Source organism: Cucurbita moschata, unplaced genomic scaffold, assembly GCF_002738365.1.
Source record: "Cucurbita moschata cultivar Rifu unplaced genomic scaffold, Cmos_1.0 Cmo_Scf00024, whole genome shotgun sequence".
Lineage (NCBI taxonomy): Eukaryota > Viridiplantae > Streptophyta > Magnoliopsida > Cucurbitales > Cucurbitaceae > Cucurbita > Cucurbita moschata.
Window position 1 is genome coordinate 1,811,672 of NW_019268540.1, and position 19,554 is coordinate 1,831,225.

The following is a 19,554-nucleotide window of genomic DNA, read 5'->3' on the forward strand; positions in this document are numbered from 1 at the left end:
TAATGCTCATAATTGACAAGACATATTGGAATGTCTCATATTGGTCTGTAAGGATAGCCTTCACTCTTAAGAAATGAGAAGGTGGGTAACGTGACCATGTCACAGGGGAATGTTGGAGCCATCCCGAATCTTGACATAGATCGTTACAAAAGATAAGTCGGCCCGTGTTTGAACGCATCCCATCGTAATAATGGTCATAATTGACAAGACATGTTGGAATGACTCATATTGGTCTGTAAGGATAGTCTTCACTCTTAAGAAACGAGAAGGTGGGTAATGTAACCATGTCACAGAGGGATGTCGGAGCCATCCCGAATCTTGACATAGATTGTTACAAAAGATAAGTCGGCCCGTGTTTGAACGCATCCCACCGTAGTAATGGTCATAATTGAGTAGATACATGTGAATTCGTTCATTCTATGACATTAATGTCACAGTGTTTGTTGCATATACAGTCAAATATCTTAAACCCCTCTCCATTCTGTTGGTGAAGGAAATGGTTATGGCTGACTTATTAGGTCACCTTCATAAATTTAAGATATGTTACCATTAATGGCAACTCATACATACTTCACTATTTATATCGTTAAGAATCACGTGAATTGAGACAAAGCATGTTGAAAAAATTTAAACTGGTTTTGCAGTTGAAACGTAGGTAGCATGATCGAATCAAAATGTTAAGATCGTTAGATGCTTAATCTAAATTTTATTAAACAGTTTTTATATGATCTAGATGATTAACTCGATAATCAACTTATTATTTGAACATTATAAAACGAGCTTTTCGTTTTCGGGTTCAATTAACCTTCTTTTTTAATAATTAATATTTTATTAAATAAATATGAAATTTCTCGTTTAATCGTAAGAGTTCTTTGTTCTTCTTCTCACGTGATGTAACGGCCTTCTTTTATAGAGGGTGTTTAGTTCTCCTCATCACAATCCACCTCTTTCAGGGATAGCGTCGTTGCTAGCACTTGTTCCTTTCTCAAATCGATGTGGGACCCCACCAAATCCACCTCCCTTCGGGGCCCAGCGTTCTTACTAGCACACCGCCTCGTGTCTACCCCCTTCAGGGAATAGCCTCCTTACTAGCACACCGCCTCGTGTCTACCCCCTTCAGGGAATAGCCTCCTCGCTAGCACATCATCCAATGTCTGGCTCTGATACCATTGTAACGCCCCAAGCCTACCGCTAGGGGATATTGTCCTCTTTGGGCTTTCCCTTTCGGGCTTACCCTCCAAGGTTTTTAAAACGCGTCTACTAGAAAGAGGTTTCCACACTTTTATAAAGGGTGTTTTGTTCTCCCCTCAACCGATGTGGGACATACAATCTACTCCTCTTTAGGGCCCAACGTCTTCGCTGGCGCTCGTTCCTTTCTTGAATTGATGTGGGATCCCCACCAAATCCACCCCTCTTCGGGACCGACGTCCTTGTTGGCACACTGCCTCATGTCTACTCCCCTTTGGAGAATAACCTTCTTGCTGGCACATCGTCCGGTGTCTGGCTCTGATACCATTTGTAACGATCCAAGCTCACCACTAGCATATATTGTCCTCTTTGGCTTTTCTTTTCGAGCTTACTCTCAATGTTTTTAAAACACGACTACTAAGGAGAAGTGTCCACACCCTTATAAAGGGTGTTTCGTTCTCCTCCTCAACCGATGTAGGATGTTACACACGCGATGTCGTTGGCTCTATGTGAACACCACGTCTCACCCTACAGGTAAGTTGTTTATTGAGTGTTATTATACGTACGACTCTATTTTTTTTTTTTAGATGGAACTTCATGTTGCACGGTTGAGACGAGAGCTTTGAAGTTCAAAGACTTGTACCTACTTAAAGCACGAAAATCTAAATAGCTTTTCGACATGTCGTCCTACGACAGAAAATGCCCCAAACACGAAAAATACAACTGTAAAAATGTAAATCTTGAGTCGATTCGATTCGCAAAGTGTCATTTTTTTCTAATGGAGTATATTATTTGATGATACTATACGATATTTTGTTTACATCGTGAAATAAGGTATTACTCAACATAGAAAACGAAACAATTTTAAGAGCGGCGATCGGAGCCGATACACTCCATCACTGCCTTGGTATCACTAGCCCTTGGTAGGTAGTTTCGTTGAAAGTCTTTGAACTTGAGGGCTCGATATCGTGGAGGGTTGGCTTCATTTATCAAACATTTTGCTGGTTCCATAGTCACTTCATCCTTTGGATACACTAAATACGTTAGGCTTTGTCGAGATATTTTCGCGTTCGTCACGACTCGATGTTCTGCTGCTTTTAGCTTCCCATTACTAATCACCTACGTACCAACCATCATATAAGTAAAGCTTCTAAGAAACACAGGTCAAACTCACTTTAAACATACCTGTAGAACGAAGCCAATATTAACAACAAACGCGTTATCGATAGGATGAACGCCAATCCATTGACCATCCTTGAGGACTTGAAGGCCATTGACCTCTTGAAACAAGATGGTGATGAGGCTTGGATCACAATGTTGGCTCAATCCCAAGGTCAAGCTAGGGTTTGGACACGATGGGTAATGGTTAACCAACATCAACGGATTTTCACTCATTTCACCCCCTAAGTATCCTCTCCCGAGTCCCAATCCTTCGCTTACGAGTTCTAATATCTCCAAAACCAATGTTCTCATCGCAATACAGTACGCTCCGACCACTTCTCTGCAATAAGTTAACAATATCATAATTAAATATTTATTAAATGACGATTAATTATCTTGAATTATTTCTCAATAATTAATTTCAATTTTTTTTAATTATGAGCTTATAAATAATTATGTGATATTTTAAAAATAATTTTATATTTATAAATAAAAAAGATTATTGATAATTAGTAAAAATGGAAAGGATATATATGTAATTTCACCTGTATTTTGGGGGATTTTGAGGCCAAAAATGAACATATTTGTCCAAAGGATGGCAGTTGAAGATCAAAGCATCTCTCCAACAGTGAGTTTGTTCCTTCCTATAATTCTCACTACTCGTGTAAACCCTACAACTTTTGTTCGGGTCTCTCGAGCATTCCTTCACCTTCTCAGCTCCCGACATCGCATGAAATTTTTTGAATATCCTCGTCGTTTCCTCTAATACCCTTCTCGACACTCCGTGATTTATCACCTAAAACAAGAATTAACTGATTAGGTCATATATTCTCGAGACCGAAACATTTGAAAATTTATGAATTATAGTATTATTAATTGTTATTGCCAGCTTTTAAATCTTAAATAGAGTTGACATTTTGCTTTTAAGTTAACACGTCCTCTCTCTTCTTTTCTTAAGTTGAATTAATTATATTCATGTGCAATCTTTCACCGAAAATAATGGTTGGATGTGACAAAGTTCATCTAATAATTAAAAACTACGAGTATGGGTTTAGATTAAAACTGACCGACAATGAAATACGAAGAGTTTCTATCTGATGCAAAATTAAATTAAAAAAAAATTAACGGTTAAGCTTCAGTTATATTTTGACCTAATTTGAAAACGATCGATTGTCTATCCAAAATATTAAAATGTTCGATGAAAATAGTAAAAATATGTAATGGGTTGTTTTTAATTTAAATTTTTTTTACAAAATTATGGTAAAAAAGGTAAGTTTCCAAGGCATATTCATACAAACACTAGAAACTAAAGGGGAAAAAGAGACATATTCCCAAGTAAAAACGTAAAAAATATATATATATATTGTTTTTTCAAGGCGGAAATACGAAATTTACTGGCGGCTAGAGTTTGACACGAAACATTTCTTATAAAGGGTGTAGAAACTTCTTTTTAGTAGATACGTTTTAATACCATGAAGCTGATGGCGATATGTAACCGGCAAAAACAAACAATATTTACTGGCGGCGGACTTGAGCCGTTACAATATATGTCTTAATTAAGTAAATTATATTTAGATCAATATATACGTAATTAAAAATTTAAATATTTTCAAATTTATAAATATAGGTGGGTCGTTAAACATTTACATTATCAAAATTCTAAAACCCAACTCAAATTTCACGAGATGAAAACAAAATAGTTCCGTACGTAACAACAACAAAAAGAAACGAAACAATCAATCATAATCGAAAAAGAACTGGAATTATCGAAGAACACGAAGGAGAGATTTGAAACCTGAAAAAATCCGAATTCTTGAGAAGCGTCGAGGATTTTACGAACGAGAAGAGGTCGATCATGGGTTGAGAGATCGAGGACAGGAATGGCGTTGGCCATCGGAACGACGACGTTGCCGGGCCTCTTCTCCGGGGGATAGACATAATCTGGTGGTACAGATTGAACACCCTCCCAATTGGACACGAACTTGACCTCTCCCATAATTTGTATTTGATTTTGCACTGAAAAGAAGGTTTGAGATAGAGAGAGGTGATGAAGCTCCTCCTTTATATACTACTCAGCTATGCCATTAAATAATCACCCAACTTGCTGCACCACATCACTTATATTAATCCCAACTTGCCCCAATATATATATATATATATATATATATATATACATACACATTCTCGTGAAGATAGGTTACCTTTTTTCTCGGAAACTAGGTCAAGTTTGCGCTGAATACAGTAAGTGTGTGCATGAAGTTGAGAGGTTCGATTTGGCTTCTATGGTCGGTTTGTGATGGCGAGGCTATGATGATTTTAGGCATGACTGATCAAGGAGTGGGGGATTGTATTTCTTCGGTCTCATGCTCCTGTAAGACGTTTAGAGATTGACGGCAGTAGTGGTATCAATATCGAGACAACCAAATCAGAATATGGGATAGAGGGATAGAACCTTTGAGGCTTTGTTATCTTTTTTGGCACGTTTTCGTCTCTATTTCAAAATTTTACTTGATTTCATGTGAGATCTCACGTTAATTGAAGAAGGAAATGAAACATTTTTTATAAGGGTGTGAAAAACGGAAAAGCACGTAAAAGAGAGTACGTCTGAGAGGGAAAGCCCAAAAATAATAGTATCGGTGTACGGCTGACAGCAATCTTGATTTCATATGATATATCCCGTATTTATTTAGGCATCTGTCTATGGGATGGGACGAGAATCAAGAAAGCTTTTTTTGTCACCATATTCGCCATTTATTTCAATCCCGATTCCGTGAAATTTTCTATTTTATTATAACGATCGATATCGAGAATTTTACATTTTTGTTTTTATGTTCTTATTTTTTAGTTTATTTATTTGGAAAATAAAATATAATAAATATGCTCCAACGTCGGCTCTTTGTCAAAAGTTTTCGGCGCAACTTTTTAAAAAATATATAATTTTTATATTACAAATATATATATATATATATATTCTCATGGACCAATTAAAAAGAATATTATTTTTTTTGGAAAAGAAAAAAAAAGCAATATTTTATGGAGGCAAGTCGGTTAATTAATTTATGTGTTTGAAGTTCTCGATAAAAACATTAATTGCAATCAATCCTAATTCATTGAATTAAAAATGTTAGTTTTAATATATATATTTTATAATTTATAATAATTTAAGAGTAGAGACTGTTCATACGTACTAACACGAAGCATTCTGACATGTTTTGTCATCACTCACATGCATTTTAGAAAAAATTTAAGAGGTCAGCCAACATAAAATTGATCCAAGTAAAACAGGCTGGACTAAGAAGATTTTATGATGGAGTCATCGAAAAGAAAAATGTACTTTGTTGATATAGATAGTAAGTTTCATTTCAGTCTTTCTGAGTTATTATTAAGAATGATAGCTCTGATACCATGTTAAGAACGATAGCTTTGATACCATGTTAAGAATGTTGCTCTAATATCATGTTAAAAATGATTACACTAATATCATGTTAAGAATGAAAAACAGAAGTGAGATCGAAAGTGCGAGAAACATAGGTGGGATCAAAAGTCCCAGAGTGTGGGATTGAAAGTCCACTGGGATCGAAAGTCCCAATGGGATCTAAAGTTCACACGGGGACTTTTGATCCCACTTATGTCTCTCGCACTTTCGATCCCACTTCTGTTTCTCATTCTTAACTTGGCATCAGAGCTATCATTCTTAACATGGTATTAGAGCATTACTCTTAACATGGCATCAGAGCTATCATTCTTAACATAGTATCAGAACTATCATTCTTGACATCGTATAAGAGCTATCATTCTTAACATGGTATTAGAGCTATCATTCTTAACATGGTATCAGAGCTATCATTCTTAACATAGTATCAGAGTTATCATTCTTAACATAGTATCAGAACTATCATTCTTGACATCGTATAAGAGCTATCATTCTTAACATGGTATTAGAGCTATCATTCTTAACATAGTATCAGAGTTATCATTCTTAACATAGTATCAGAACTATCATTCTTAACATAGTATCAGAGCTATAATTCTTAACATAGTATCAAAACTATCATTCTTAACATGATATCAGAGCTATCATTCTTAACATGGTATTAGAGCTATCATTCTTAACATAGTATTAGAGCATCACTCTTAACAGTTATCTTAGGCTCGAGATCGCTCTCATTTAGATATAGTCGTGTTCTATTCGAGTAATTCTTTAACCATGGTTAAAAAAAAAAAAACAAAATGGGTTGGAATTTGTCCCAAATTTCCACTTGTTCCTTAAATGTAGAACAAAAAAAAAGGACCTTTTTTTTTTCACGTCAATCATTTTTGTTTGAATGTGTGAGGAAGAAAGAAAGAGAGATTGTTCGACCCAATCATAAATGTTGTTTGGATCTACGAAAGAGACCACAAGAATCCTTTGTCCCTATCAACTTTCTTCAATATTTCAGATATTTCATGAACAAAAAGAATCATACATATAAAACAATTTAATATTACACAGATATTCTTCATCCACTCCGTCTTAGTCTTCATCGTCGTAATAGATATTCTTCATCCACTCCGTCTTAGTCTTCATCGTCGTAATTAATACGATCGCGACGTTATGATCTAATACATCCATAAGTTTTAACTGTGATCAAACAAGACGTAAACCCTGAAAAGTGTCGGTGATTTGGTATTAATATAAATTAATAAGAAAAAGTTAAAAATACATACATTCATACATACCTACAAGCTCTTCGACAACGGGTTTTCTAGTGGCATGTGGAAGGGTGGGGATTCTAGTATCAACTCGGGAATTTGCATCAAGTACCTGTTACACTTGTAGTCGGATCGAGAAAATCGTAATTAAGCTAGCAAACATTTGAAAATTAGATAGGTTGAGATTGAGGATGCTGTAAGACGAGCAAATCCATTGTCGAAGATGTTTTAGTATAAGTGGCACCACTGATGAACCTATTGTCGAAGATAGTTGACATGCATATATATCGTGTATTGTGGATAGACGTGTGTTCATGAGAGTGTAACAATTAACAATATAATTCTATGAGGAGCTATGACGGGTGTGACTCAACTTCACGAACAATGTGCCAATAATTTCCATCCATTGAGGTAAAGACCCGTACGATGTCCAGTTATGCATCATCAGATAATTAACACAACAGTTTAGTAGTTAATTGTCCACTCGGATATAAAAAAGAACATGACATGTTTTATACTGTTTAAATTCATGGGATATCGAGCATGTTGTATGTTTATGATTACATGTGCATGGCTACCGAACCTCGTTAGTTTCAAACTCTCGACAAATGGGCGACACTAAGTGGGACGGTCCATAAGAAATAATATTGGCTGGCGTGAAGGAGACATGGCCGGTCGTTGGATGTCCGATCCATTTCAATTTAATGTAATGGGACATAATTCTACACACTTACTATAATACTTTATTATATAATTTATTATATGATTTTGATGCATTAAATAATCATTTTATTTTATTATTATTATCTGAGAGAAGATTATTTTAAAAAAGAAAAAAATAATGATTTGTACATGTATTTAAGTAATTAATTGGCTTTTAATTCAACTCATTTAATATTACATTTCTCATTTGACTTTTTTAACCTTAAATTAATGAATCCAACAAGTCAAAGAAAACATGGACCAAGTAGGTTGACTTTATAAATATCTCATTTCTAAAACATAATTAGATCGTTACTACGAGATCTCGTGGGTTGGGAAGAAGAATTAAGCATTTTTTATAAGGTCTGGAAACCTCTCCCTAGCAGACGCGTTTTAAAAACCTTGAGGGGAACCCCAAAACGAAAAGCCCAAAGAGGACAATTGGTTAGAAATGGTATTAGAGTCGGACACCGGGAGATGTGTCAACGAGAAGGTTGAGTCCTGAAGAGGGGGCTGGACATGAGGCGGTGTACCAGCAAGGCGCTGACCCTGAAGATGGTGGATTTGAGGGTCCCACATTGATTAGAGAAGGAAATGAGTGTCAATGAGAACGCTGAGCTTCGAAGGGGATGAATTGTGAGATCCCACATCGATTGGGGAGAAGAACAAAACACCTTTTATAAGGGCGTGGAAACCTCCCCTAGCAAATGTCTTTTAAAAACTTTGAAAAAAGTTCGAAAGAAAAAGCACACAGAGGCATGTTATGCAAATAGCTTTCAACTTTTATTTGAGAACCCAACAAGCGGTATCTCCATGAATGATATTAAAAGTTATTGAATGAAGAAATTATGCTCGACCATCCACCATTAGTTTGAGAAAAAGGTCGAGTACGTGCTTAATAGTAACATTCTAACATGAAAATGACATTACACTCACACGGCACCACCTTTGATTTCGGAAGGAGCAAACGATGCTCGATTCGGTCCTAGTAAAGGCATGTTGAGAGGTTGTTTCATGTCATTGCCTAATGTGAGCAAAGGAAGGTTTGGATCACTCTATTACAACAAATAGCACTTTAAGATCAGCTTGTCGTGAGTTAACTAAAGGACATAAAAGCCCATGTCTGTCTTTTAACATCGGGCAGTGTGAAGAATACGAGGATCTCACTCAAATATTTACACCGGTGGAGTTGAAAAGCCGAATTGAGTTAGCTTAAGTCAACTAACTGCATGTGCGTGAATGATATGTAAGAAAGTATTTAATCTTGTTCAGACTAAAACACGGACCCCAACGTCATGCCATGATCTTTTAATAAAAGCATAGGTCCCACCGTATTAACATCTCTCAATCCCATCAATGGAGTTACTCTCTAAACATTACGTAAAATACTCAAAGTCAGTGCTACATTTAATTTTTAAGTAAATGTAAGACACGTTTGTACAAATGACGACATTGCAGTGATAGTCATGGAACTGAAACTAGGGTAAAGCTAAGTAAGTCGTACCTTCTTTCTCGGTGGCTCATTCATAAAAACGTCAAAATTAAGTGCGACTAAGACACGTGTCGATACGATTGAGACAACAAATTTTTAAAATTTACTAATTTAAAGTAATTTAAAGAAAGAAGAAAATGAATGCAATGAATGAATGATGTGTAGATTAGTTGAACCTCATTATATAATTCTCACACATTCCAAAGCTGCCCTTTCATACAATAAATGGGACATTTATTTTTCATTTTTCCCTTCAAATATAATATAAAATATAAAATATTTCTTTTTTTATATTGGAAAATTAAATGTCTAGTAATGGGTCATTTTCAATTGAAACCACACATTTTTCATCTTCCATACTATTGTATTAAAAAAATACATGTCTAATATATAAAATAATCTTTCTATTTTAAATTATATATATATGTAAAATAATTGATATCTTTTAATAAAAGATTTTCACCGAGCGTGGAATAAGGACAAGAAACTCAGTCTCCGATGCTACAAAATTCTGCATTTATTTTCACTAGGTGGGGCGGAGATTTGGACAGAATCAGGAACAAGGATTATATTCTTTGTCTCTAGTTTCATTTAGCTAATACGAAGAAATATCGCCCCATTCTTTCCCTCGTTTCCGCCTTGTCGTAATCTTTCTATTTTAAATTATATATATACATATATATATATATATATATATATACTAAAAACGCTCGTTAATATATGTAAAATAGTTGATGTCTTTTAATACAAGATTTTCACCGAGTGGGACACGGAAGTTTGTCTCCGCCTCTTATTTCAATCTTCATCCTGCAAAATTCTGATTTATTTTTTCTGGGTAGGGTGGAGATTTGGACGGGGTCAGGAACAGGGATTATATTCTTCGTCTCTAGTTCTGTTTAGCTAACATGAAGAAATATCGCCCCATTCTTTCTTTCGTTTTCGCCTTGTCGTCACAATTAAATGGACGTTTCTATTTTCAACTTTGAATTTATTATATTTTAGGCTCAAAGATAAGGGTCAGCTGATGGAATACACCGTCCTCAATCTATATATATATATATATAGATAGATAGCATGGGTCCCATGGAGCTAGGTAGGTTCCAAGTCAACTTAATAAATAATAATTTAAATCAAAATTTAACCATGAATTTCATAAATTTATATAAATAAATAAAGAATTAATAAATTGAAAGATTGCTTAGTTTGAAATTCAACTTAAAAAAACAATAATAAATGGAAAGATTGCTTAGTTTGTGGTCTATAGGAAGACAATATGGTATGGCCTTTCCTACCAAATCCTTATAAAACCCTCAAATATAATCCTTCCTCTTCTTAGTTCCATACCTCTCAACCTCCTCCTTCAAATAGTTGACTTCCTCCCACATGGATCCCTCCGGTGACGACGACTCGCAAAGAGCTCGACAAGTGAAGGAGTTCGACGATACAAAGTCGGGAGTAAAAGGTCTCGAGTGAATTTGAATTCATTCGTGTCTGTTTTGAGTTTGAATGGTGCATGATCTTGTTCATTTTGTTTAACAGGTTTGATGGATAGAGGTGCCACGACGATCCCGAAGTTCTTCATCCACCCGCCCGAGAGTGTAAATAGGAAGGTGGCGGTGGCGGAGGTGCCGGTGATAGATCTGAGGGAGGGGCGTAGAAGGGAGGAGGTGGTGAGGGAGATAGGGGAGGCATGTGAGAAGTGGGGGCTGTTTCAAATGGTGAACCATGGAGTCCCAAATGGGGTAATGGAGAGAATGTTGGAAGGCATAAGGGAGTTTCATGAACAGCCAAGAGAGGAGAAGATGAAGTGGTACTCAAGGGATCTTTCACAAAAGGTTAGGTTTTATTGTAATGGTGATCTTCTTGTTTCTAAGGCTGCAAGTTGGAGAGACTCCATAGCTTTTGAGTATCAACATGGCCCTCTCAACCCTCAGGCATATCCACCCACATGCAGGTTCAAATCCTTCCTTCTTTTTCACTAGCGTTGTACATTTTCAAAACACCTTTCAAGTGATTTGATTCCATCATATCAAAACAGCTGTCCAAAACCAAAGAAAAAAGTTACATAGGCTCGTACATTTTCTATCTATTCTAATTACCCGTAATAACGGTTGAAGATGGGAATGAAACATTTGTTATATGGTATAGAAACCTATCTCTAATAGATGCATTTTAAAACTGAGGCTGACGACGATATGTAATAGGCCAAAACAAACAATATTTGCTAGCAGTGGGCTTCAACTATTACAAATAGTATCAAAGTTAGTCACTGAGAGGTGTGCGAGCAAAGACACTAGACCCCAGAGGGTGGATTGTATTCCTTGTAAAGATGTGAAAACCTCTCCCTAGTAGACACGTTTTAAAATTACCCATAATAAAGGCTCCTATTTTTAGTACATTTTCTAACCATTGAAATTATCCATAATAACGGTTGGGGAGGACAAAGAAGCATTCCTTGTGTGAAAATCTCTCTGTGTAGATGCATTTTAAAACCATAAGACTGATATCAAGCCCTAAATATTTGCTAGGGGTGGGCTTAGGTTGTTCCAAATGATATCAGAGCCAGTCATCAGGCGGTGTGCCAGCGAGGACGTTGGCCTCCAAGAGGGTAGATTGTATTCCTTATAAAGGTGTGGAAATCTCTCTCTAATAAACACGTGTTAAAACCGTGATATTGACAATGATCATAACAAGCCAAAACGGACAATATTTGCTAGTGGTGGGCTTGGACGGTTATCTAAGTTATTCCATACAAAAATACAAAAATAGGTTGATAAAAAGCTCATCTTAGTTTCTTTTTGTGTTTGACAGAGAGGCAGTGAGTGAATACATAAAGCAGATGACAGAGCTAAGAGATAAGATATCAGAGTTGCTATCAGAGGCATTGGGGCTGAGCAGTGATTACCTTGCAGGATTAGAATGCATGAAATCGGAAACTCTTGTGTGTCACTATTACCCACCCTGTCCTCAACCAGAGCTCACATTGGGCACCACCAAGCATTCAGACCCTTCTGCTTTGACAATTCTCCTCCAAGACAACACTGGTGGCCTCCAAGTCCTCCATCAAAACCAATGGCTCCATGTTCCTCCTCTCCCCGGAGCACTCCTCGCCAACATCGGCGACCTTCTACAGGTGCGCCTGCCTTCTATCTATCTATATACATAAACTCCACGTCAAATATTAGCCCTTTATCAACGTGCCAACAGACAAACAAACATATATTAGTGGCATAACTCGACATTGTTTTGTATCGATACCATGCAGCTAATCACCAATGACAAGATCAAGAGTGTAGAGCATAGGGTGTTGGCAAGGAGCAATGGGAAGAGAGTATCAGCAGCATGTTTCTTTTATCCAAGCGCAAAACATAGGCTCACACCTTATGGACCTGCAAAAGAGTTTCAATCAGAGGATAACCCACCCATATATAGACCCACTAACATCAATGAGTATCTGAGCAACTATATACTGAAGGGATTAGACGGTAGCTCAGCCTTACCCTATTTTAGAATATGACAACCTCCTACTTGTTGTAACAGCTCAAACTCACTGCTAGTAGATATTGTCCGCTTTAGTCCGTTATGTATCGCTATCAGCCTCACAGTTATAAAACGCATCTACTAGGGAGAGGTTTCCACACCCTTATAAGGAATGCTTCGTTTCGCTCTCCAACCGATGTGGGATCTTACACCAAAACAAAACTAAGAATGAATATCCATTTTTCTTTTGGGGGTGGGAAGGGGTGAAAAAATAAAGACTTATATTGTTCAAATGAACTTATACTATTCAAATGGGTTGTACAAATACAGAATAGTTGCACTCTATCAAGTGGAAAGCTTTTTTCAAACAAATGACAACACTGGCTAGAAAACACACCCAAAAGAAAAAACAAAAAAAAACTTGGTTTGCTTTTAGAGCACCCTTCTTTAGGTTTCTTTTTCCTTTTTGTTCAACTTTTGAGGACTGAATGGGGAAAGGTGTATCTCTGAGAAAAGTTCTGCAGCAGTCTATAAAGCTGGAGACAGATGGATTCACAACAAGAAACTCATGATATTTTACAGAGGAATCTACAAACAGTGGCAAAAAGTTGAGGCGTTGAAGCTGTCACATTGTATTACTGCGCTGTAGTATTTGAACAAGTGACCATAAGATATCCATCCTGTGTACGTTTCTGTTATTCTCCCCCTACAATCGTTGAAAACTAGATATCAAACAATGATTGCTAATATACAGATTTTCATCCAGTATTTATAGCATATAAAGTTCAAATCTATGTATCTAGTTGTTTCGAAACATGTTACATGTTGCAGGCAAAGAATAACTCTCACGTGCTGGTAATTTTAGTTGTTTATACCTCAACCACAAAACAAATCCATGTCTTGTCGCCATGAGCTTCTGTTATGCCTTTTAGTATTATCAATCCCAAGCTTCTAATAGCCTCTGCTATCTCCAAAAAATGGCTGCATTCTTCACACAACATCTGCATACAGGTGTATCACTTGTCGTTATGTTAAACTAAGGAAAAAGTAAATGACCGATGACGGAAAATTGAAGCAAATAAACGAGTTCAACTGAAGAAACAATATGAACAATGGATACTCTTAGATCCTACATCAGTTGGAGAGGGGAACGAAGCATTCTTTATAAGGGTGTGGAAACCTCTCCCTATCAAACACATTTTAAAAATCTTGTGGGGAAGCCCGAAAGGGAAAGCCCAAAGAGGATAATATCTGCTAGCGGTGGACTTGGGCTGTTACAAATGATATTAGAGTCAGACACGGGATGGTGTGCTAGCGAGAACGCTAAGCCCCAAAGAGGGGTGAACACTAGACGATATGCCAGCAAGGACGTTGGGCTCCGAATGGAGGTGGATTGTGAGATCCCACATTGATTTGAGGGAGGAATGAGTGCCAGCGAGAACGCTGGGCTCCTAAGGAGAGTGGATTGTGAGATCCCACCTCGACTGGAGAGAGGAACGAAGCATTCTTTATAAGGGGTGGAAATCTTTTCCTAGCAAACGCATTTTAAAAATCTTGAGGGGAAACCCGAAAGAGAAAGCCCAAAGAGGACAATATCTGCTAGTAGTGTGCTTGGGGTGTTACGATACAAACTGTTCTACCCAAGAGAAATTGACTAATATTTTTCTCTATGATAAAGTTATATATATATATATATATATATATATATATATATATATATATATATAGATACACACACACAAGAAACATCATGATAAATAAAAGATGAATTTTCATAATTCATACCTCTACAAGAATCTGACCGTTCTTGTTGAGATTCTCCACAATTATCGAACAGACTTTAAGTTGACCACCGACTTCAACTGCCCAGCTTGAACCCTGATCAGTACTCGAGGATCCTAGCATGCCATTTTTCTTTTGATGCAACTATAAATACATAACATGCAAGAAGAGGAAAACGGTATTCAAGATTATAACATAAAACTGTTACTATTTTCTTTGGAATTCATATAAAAATGTTACTCAAGTGCAGACAAGTTGAAAGTCTAAGCCTACTATAACAAGGGATGCGACGTGTGGCATTAAGGGTCATTTTAAACAATAGTTGTCCGGTTTAGTTCTTAACCTTTCAAAAAAAGTTAACTTTCCTGCTACATTTCGGTTTCGAAGCCAATTACCTTCATGTTGGCGCATTTGTTTAGCTTGTCAGCATGCTTAGTGATGCCTTGCAAGAACAACATGTGCTTGATTGTGCGCTCCAGCAATGAATCAATACTACACTGTGATACAAGCAAGAAAACTTTAGTGGATAAAGCAAAAAAGCAATGAAACATTATACTTCTATCAAGGAAAGATGAAAGAATGGCTTCTCGTAAGTTACTTTTGCTCCATTTGGTACTAGCTCCCGAAGTTCTTTGATTCGATCCTGGATCAATTGTCTATCCCTCGGCCTCGGCCTACAACTCTCACCAGGTCTAGCCCTTCTTTTACTGTTCTTTGCAGGTTCTGAAAACTGCTCCAGGTGCTCACTGCCGGTACCAGAATATGTCGACGAAAACCCTTTTGTGGACATCACCCCACATACTCCTGATGAGCTTAAAGAGTTCTGCATCTCCTCTCCAATAAAAGATGTCTGACTTTGACCCATTGTATAACCTTCTGAACAAGCAGACGTAACATTTGTCGAAGGCTCGGGAATTCTTTCAGTCGTTAACAGAGACTGTCCAGATTTGCATAGAGATGTGTCACTTTTAACATCAGAACCACTATGACAAACATCAGCCACTACTGCTTCTAAAAGATGCTCGGTCGGTGAATCAGACGTCAAATGGCTACCATTTGTTCCCTCAGATAACTCAAAAGCTTTACCACCAAAAACGTACTCGGTTTTCCAGTCAAGATAAAGAGCATCTTTCAGAAAAGCAGGTCCTAGTACTTCATGTAGCTCATAACCAGCAGGGAACTTCAACGACGAATTTGATGGATACACATTAATAGTTTCTGATGCTTCGACATCATTTTGCAAGTACATTTCTGAAGGGTTGGTTTGACTACACATCCCGTAGTGTTTAAGTCCACAAACAGACGAGGCTTGAGGATTCATAGGGAAGTATGCTTCATCTGTTATGATCTTTTCAGCTGGACCAGATAAATTAACCATACCCATTTCGGAGTTTTGCGATCCCACATTGATTTTTTGTTTCAAACCGACAGCGATATCTTTGCACCCACTAGGCTCCCCTCCACATATCCTGTCATCAAGCAACCTCACTTGCGACTTAAAACTGTCCACATTGATAGCATCTGGTTTGATTTCTAGAGATTTAATGCCCCCAGATCCTGACAACTCTATACCCACATCCTTGCTGACCATTTCAACTTCATTTTTCTGAGCAAAAAAGTAAACTATTAAAAGAATATTCCTAAGTATGATCACGGGAAGGAAATTTTAGGCAACAAATAACTGTACTGTCTCTATTTTCATAGGTGTCTTAAGTTGTTAATGCGACCGGGGCTCACCTCTGTTGCTAAGCTTCTAGACGGAATGTCTGCCTACAGAAAAGAAAATTTTGATATCATGAGCATAACTAGCACATACCCTATCACATCAAACCAATACAGACAAATTATTTAATTGCCTAAACCAGTTAAAGATGGGAGATGTGAGATCACACATCGGTTGGGGAGGAGAACGAAGCATTCTTTATAAGGGTGTGGAAACCTCTCCCTAGCCGTCGCGTTTTAAAAACCTTGAGGGGAAGCCCGAAAGGGAAAACCCAAAGAAGACAATATCTACTAGTAGTGGGCTTAGGCCGTTACTGGAGAGGAAGGTAAAAGATACAGAAAGGGAGTTACCACATATCCCGAACTCTCACAAGAATGCATTGGCTTAATATGCCCAGCTGAAGACTCTTGAAGAGTTAGAAAGACGTTTCTGATGCGAGCCACAAGATTGACATCCTCAATGACCTAATTCCAATAACAAAAAAGGACCCATCAAAAAACCAAAAGCATCACGAGTATTGTAATGAAGGCTACCAACCTCTAACAGATACCAAAAACCAAATACCAAATATTGTAAGGAATGTAAGGCTACAATAAGTTGAAATAATTATAATGTCGGGGGGGCCTATCGTATGAAACAAGGTCAGTTACAGCTAGGATTGAGCATAATTATGTATACTACAACCCCAAACAAAAAGTTGACGTTCAGCTCGGATCATAATTCACAAACTTCCACAATCTACCAGAAGGAAGATGATCTTACTTTATCTAAAGATCCAAGCTGTAAAACACCGTGCGGGACAACGGCTGCAACAACAATAGTCTACAAAGCATATAAATAACAGTTAAGTAGAGAGTTCGAAAGAATATATAACGGAATTTAGCAGAGAAAAAATTGAATAATCTGGATTTATTCTCAAACTGTTCATCAGGACAGCATATGAACAGTTGAATTCATGACCAAACCCACCCTATAAGCTGATTCGAGATGATAAATATATTAACGAGAAACACTAAATGTTATCATACTTCAGAAAACCTATGAATATTATTGCAATCATATATTATGGGTAATAATACACTGCTATCCTTGAGGAACGTGGGTTCAAACTAAAAAATAAGAAACTTAACGTGTCGAGTAGCACAGTATCGACTCCCAAATTTGTGAAGTCAAAATTAAAATCCGGTGGAGAAATACACTAGTCACTCAAACGTGGGCGAAGGGAAAGAAAGGCTGTCATACCTTAATGCCAGCTGAAAATTGAGTTTGCCAACCGTCACAGTACTATTAAAAAAGTGATCGGAAAATGAGTAATGAAATACAGCCCGAAATAGTCAAAAAACAAGCATGATAAACTTCATTAACTTAAATTATTGCACAACACGAAAATATAGCACCTCAAGTGTTGAAGAGAAATTTGGAATTTGCTCATCTGCAGTAATCCATTGATGTTTTCCAGTAACTGCTACTTGTCCAACAATCCTTACAAAAGGAAATAATAATTAAAACAAGGTGAAGCCAATTAGAACCTTATATAGAGATTCCCAGAGAAACCGATTTATCTTTAAGAAACTTGAATTAAGGATAAACTATAAGAATATATCCAAGAACAATGGTGGTTAAACCAAAATTATCTTGAACTAATCTTAAAATAACCAAATAGAATGACAAATGTTGAGATGTTTACCCTTCCCCAAGAGAATATACATGATAAGACATCTTTGCCACAGCTAATTCTAGAGGGTCGTGTGAATAACGTCCATCATGAAACTTCTCGATCGTTTTACTGTAAAACTTGCTCTCTGGCAGATCATGTTGTTCTGAATTGTCGTAGTAGCCATCTTCCCAAGTCAGCACCCTGAATTCAACATTAATTTAAAAGATAACAGATCAAACATTTATATCAATTATATTCCCCAAACTGCTATTGATTTGAACCTTTAACCTCAAGGTCGAGATTATAATGACTATCTAGATAAGTTACACGTAGGTTAGCCATCAACGAACCAGATTAACAAATGGACAGTAACTTTCAATGATAAAATGACAAGAAAATCGACTTACATACGAGCTCGATGCTTAAGTTTCCAAAAGACAGCATACTTCCATTCAGAGTTGCAACAAAGGCTTTTGAGTATTTGGTGCAAATCAGTAGTACCCATCGCTTACTGAACCAATTTTGTCTAAATGCCCCCTAAAAAAATACACTACAAAGCAGGGCGTGTTCCTAAAACCACGTTGAAAACCCCCAAATCTAAACACCTTGAGAAGAAAAACCCCCAATTTTCCTAGCTTCCCCTATAAGAGCCTCTACCAGCCTGCTTTCTCCTCAACCCTGCTCGCCGTTTTATTGGCGGTCCAACTGTTGGTAATAGCAGACGATCAGTTCCCATCCCCTTAAACTCAAACAGCCCCAAAAAACCCCAACTCAAATACACGAATTCTTCAACAAATTCAACACAAACAAGACGATATCAATGAAATTTCAGCATCAACAACATAGCTTCTGACACAGTGGACTCCATTATAGGTCATATAAGTATAACAATCCATGAAGAACAATAACTGCAGCAACAGAATAAAATCCCAAACGAACACTCAAATACGGCTGATTTTCTCTCAGACCCACCACGGATCACTCAAACAAGGGCAAAATCAAATCCTAGCTTATGTCGGACGACATGGATAAACTTATGAAATCGTCATAAAAACAACAAAAAGGAGTACGAAGAAGTGTTTTCAAGGATCAAATAAGAACCCAAAACCAAAACCCAGAAACCAAAAAAAACCCAAAAAGGCGTCAAAGAGAAGGATTTCAAGAAGCCGCTTTACAGAGAGAAGCAGTATTGATTGAAGCTTTTTGACCGAAAGATATAAGGAGAATCACAGAGAAATTCAACGCCCTGATCTACATTTCTCTTGCATTGTCGCTTTTCTATTTCTTAGATTGGCTTCACAGAGAGATCCCACAGCTTTCCTCAGAGGAAAAATGGTTGAAATGCTTGAAAGAGAGCGAGAAAGCTCTGAGGTTTCCGTTGAATTTTGATCGCTTTGTTTCAATTGGTGAAGGGAACAATAACAGATTCACACACACACACACACACAACAATAACGGATGCTGGAGAACTTGAAACCCAACGGCTTTAATACAACCGGACGGCTCGTTTTAGCATTACCGGCGCCGCTCAGCCCTTGCCAATCTTCTTCTTTCAGCGTATGTTAGCAAAGGATTCCTTTTTAGTGGGGGTATTTTCGTAATATCAATGGAGACGGAGGGCAAAAAGGGAAAAGGAAATTATAGTTTTTTTTTTTTTTTTTTTTGCCACTAATTAAT

General features: G+C 37.1%; 3 protein-coding genes across 3 annotated transcripts; 1 reads left to right on the plus strand and 2 right to left on the minus strand.

Moving 5' to 3' along the window:
* Positions 1-1,974: 1,974 nt before the first annotated feature.
* Positions 1,975-4,638, minus strand: LOC111460677 (hyoscyamine 6-dioxygenase-like). The gene is made up of 5 exons (XM_023103898.1): positions 4,551-4,638; positions 4,145-4,365; positions 2,895-3,145; positions 2,374-2,689; positions 1,975-2,307 (listed from the first exon to the last, which is right to left on the minus strand). The coding sequence occupies exons 2-5, from the start codon at positions 4,343-4,345 to the stop codon at positions 2,053-2,055; spliced, it is 1,023 nt and encodes a 340-aa protein (XP_022959666.1). The 5' UTR covers positions 4,346-4,365; positions 4,551-4,638; the 3' UTR covers positions 1,975-2,052.
* A 5,947-nt stretch (positions 4,639-10,585) lies between these two features.
* Positions 10,586-13,058, plus strand: LOC111460676 (1-aminocyclopropane-1-carboxylate oxidase homolog 1-like). The gene is made up of 4 exons (XM_023103896.1): positions 10,586-10,697; positions 10,775-11,189; positions 12,047-12,368; positions 12,501-13,058. The coding sequence occupies exons 1-4, from the start codon at positions 10,619-10,621 to the stop codon at positions 12,750-12,752; spliced, it is 1,068 nt and encodes a 355-aa protein (XP_022959664.1). The 5' UTR covers positions 10,586-10,618; the 3' UTR covers positions 12,753-13,058.
* LOC111460673 (transcription factor EMB1444-like) lies at positions 13,000-19,339 on the minus strand. The gene is made up of 12 exons (XM_023103892.1): positions 18,285-19,339; positions 17,908-18,078; positions 17,618-17,702; positions 17,463-17,504; positions 16,983-17,042; positions 16,571-16,684; positions 16,235-16,267; positions 15,096-16,103; positions 14,893-14,994; positions 14,501-14,641; positions 13,591-13,716; positions 13,000-13,421 (listed from the first exon to the last, which is right to left on the minus strand). The coding sequence occupies exons 1-12, from the start codon at positions 18,380-18,382 to the stop codon at positions 13,341-13,343; spliced, it is 2,061 nt and encodes a 686-aa protein (XP_022959660.1). The 5' UTR covers positions 18,383-19,339; the 3' UTR covers positions 13,000-13,340.
* Between the last annotated feature and the right edge of the window lie 215 nt (positions 19,340-19,554).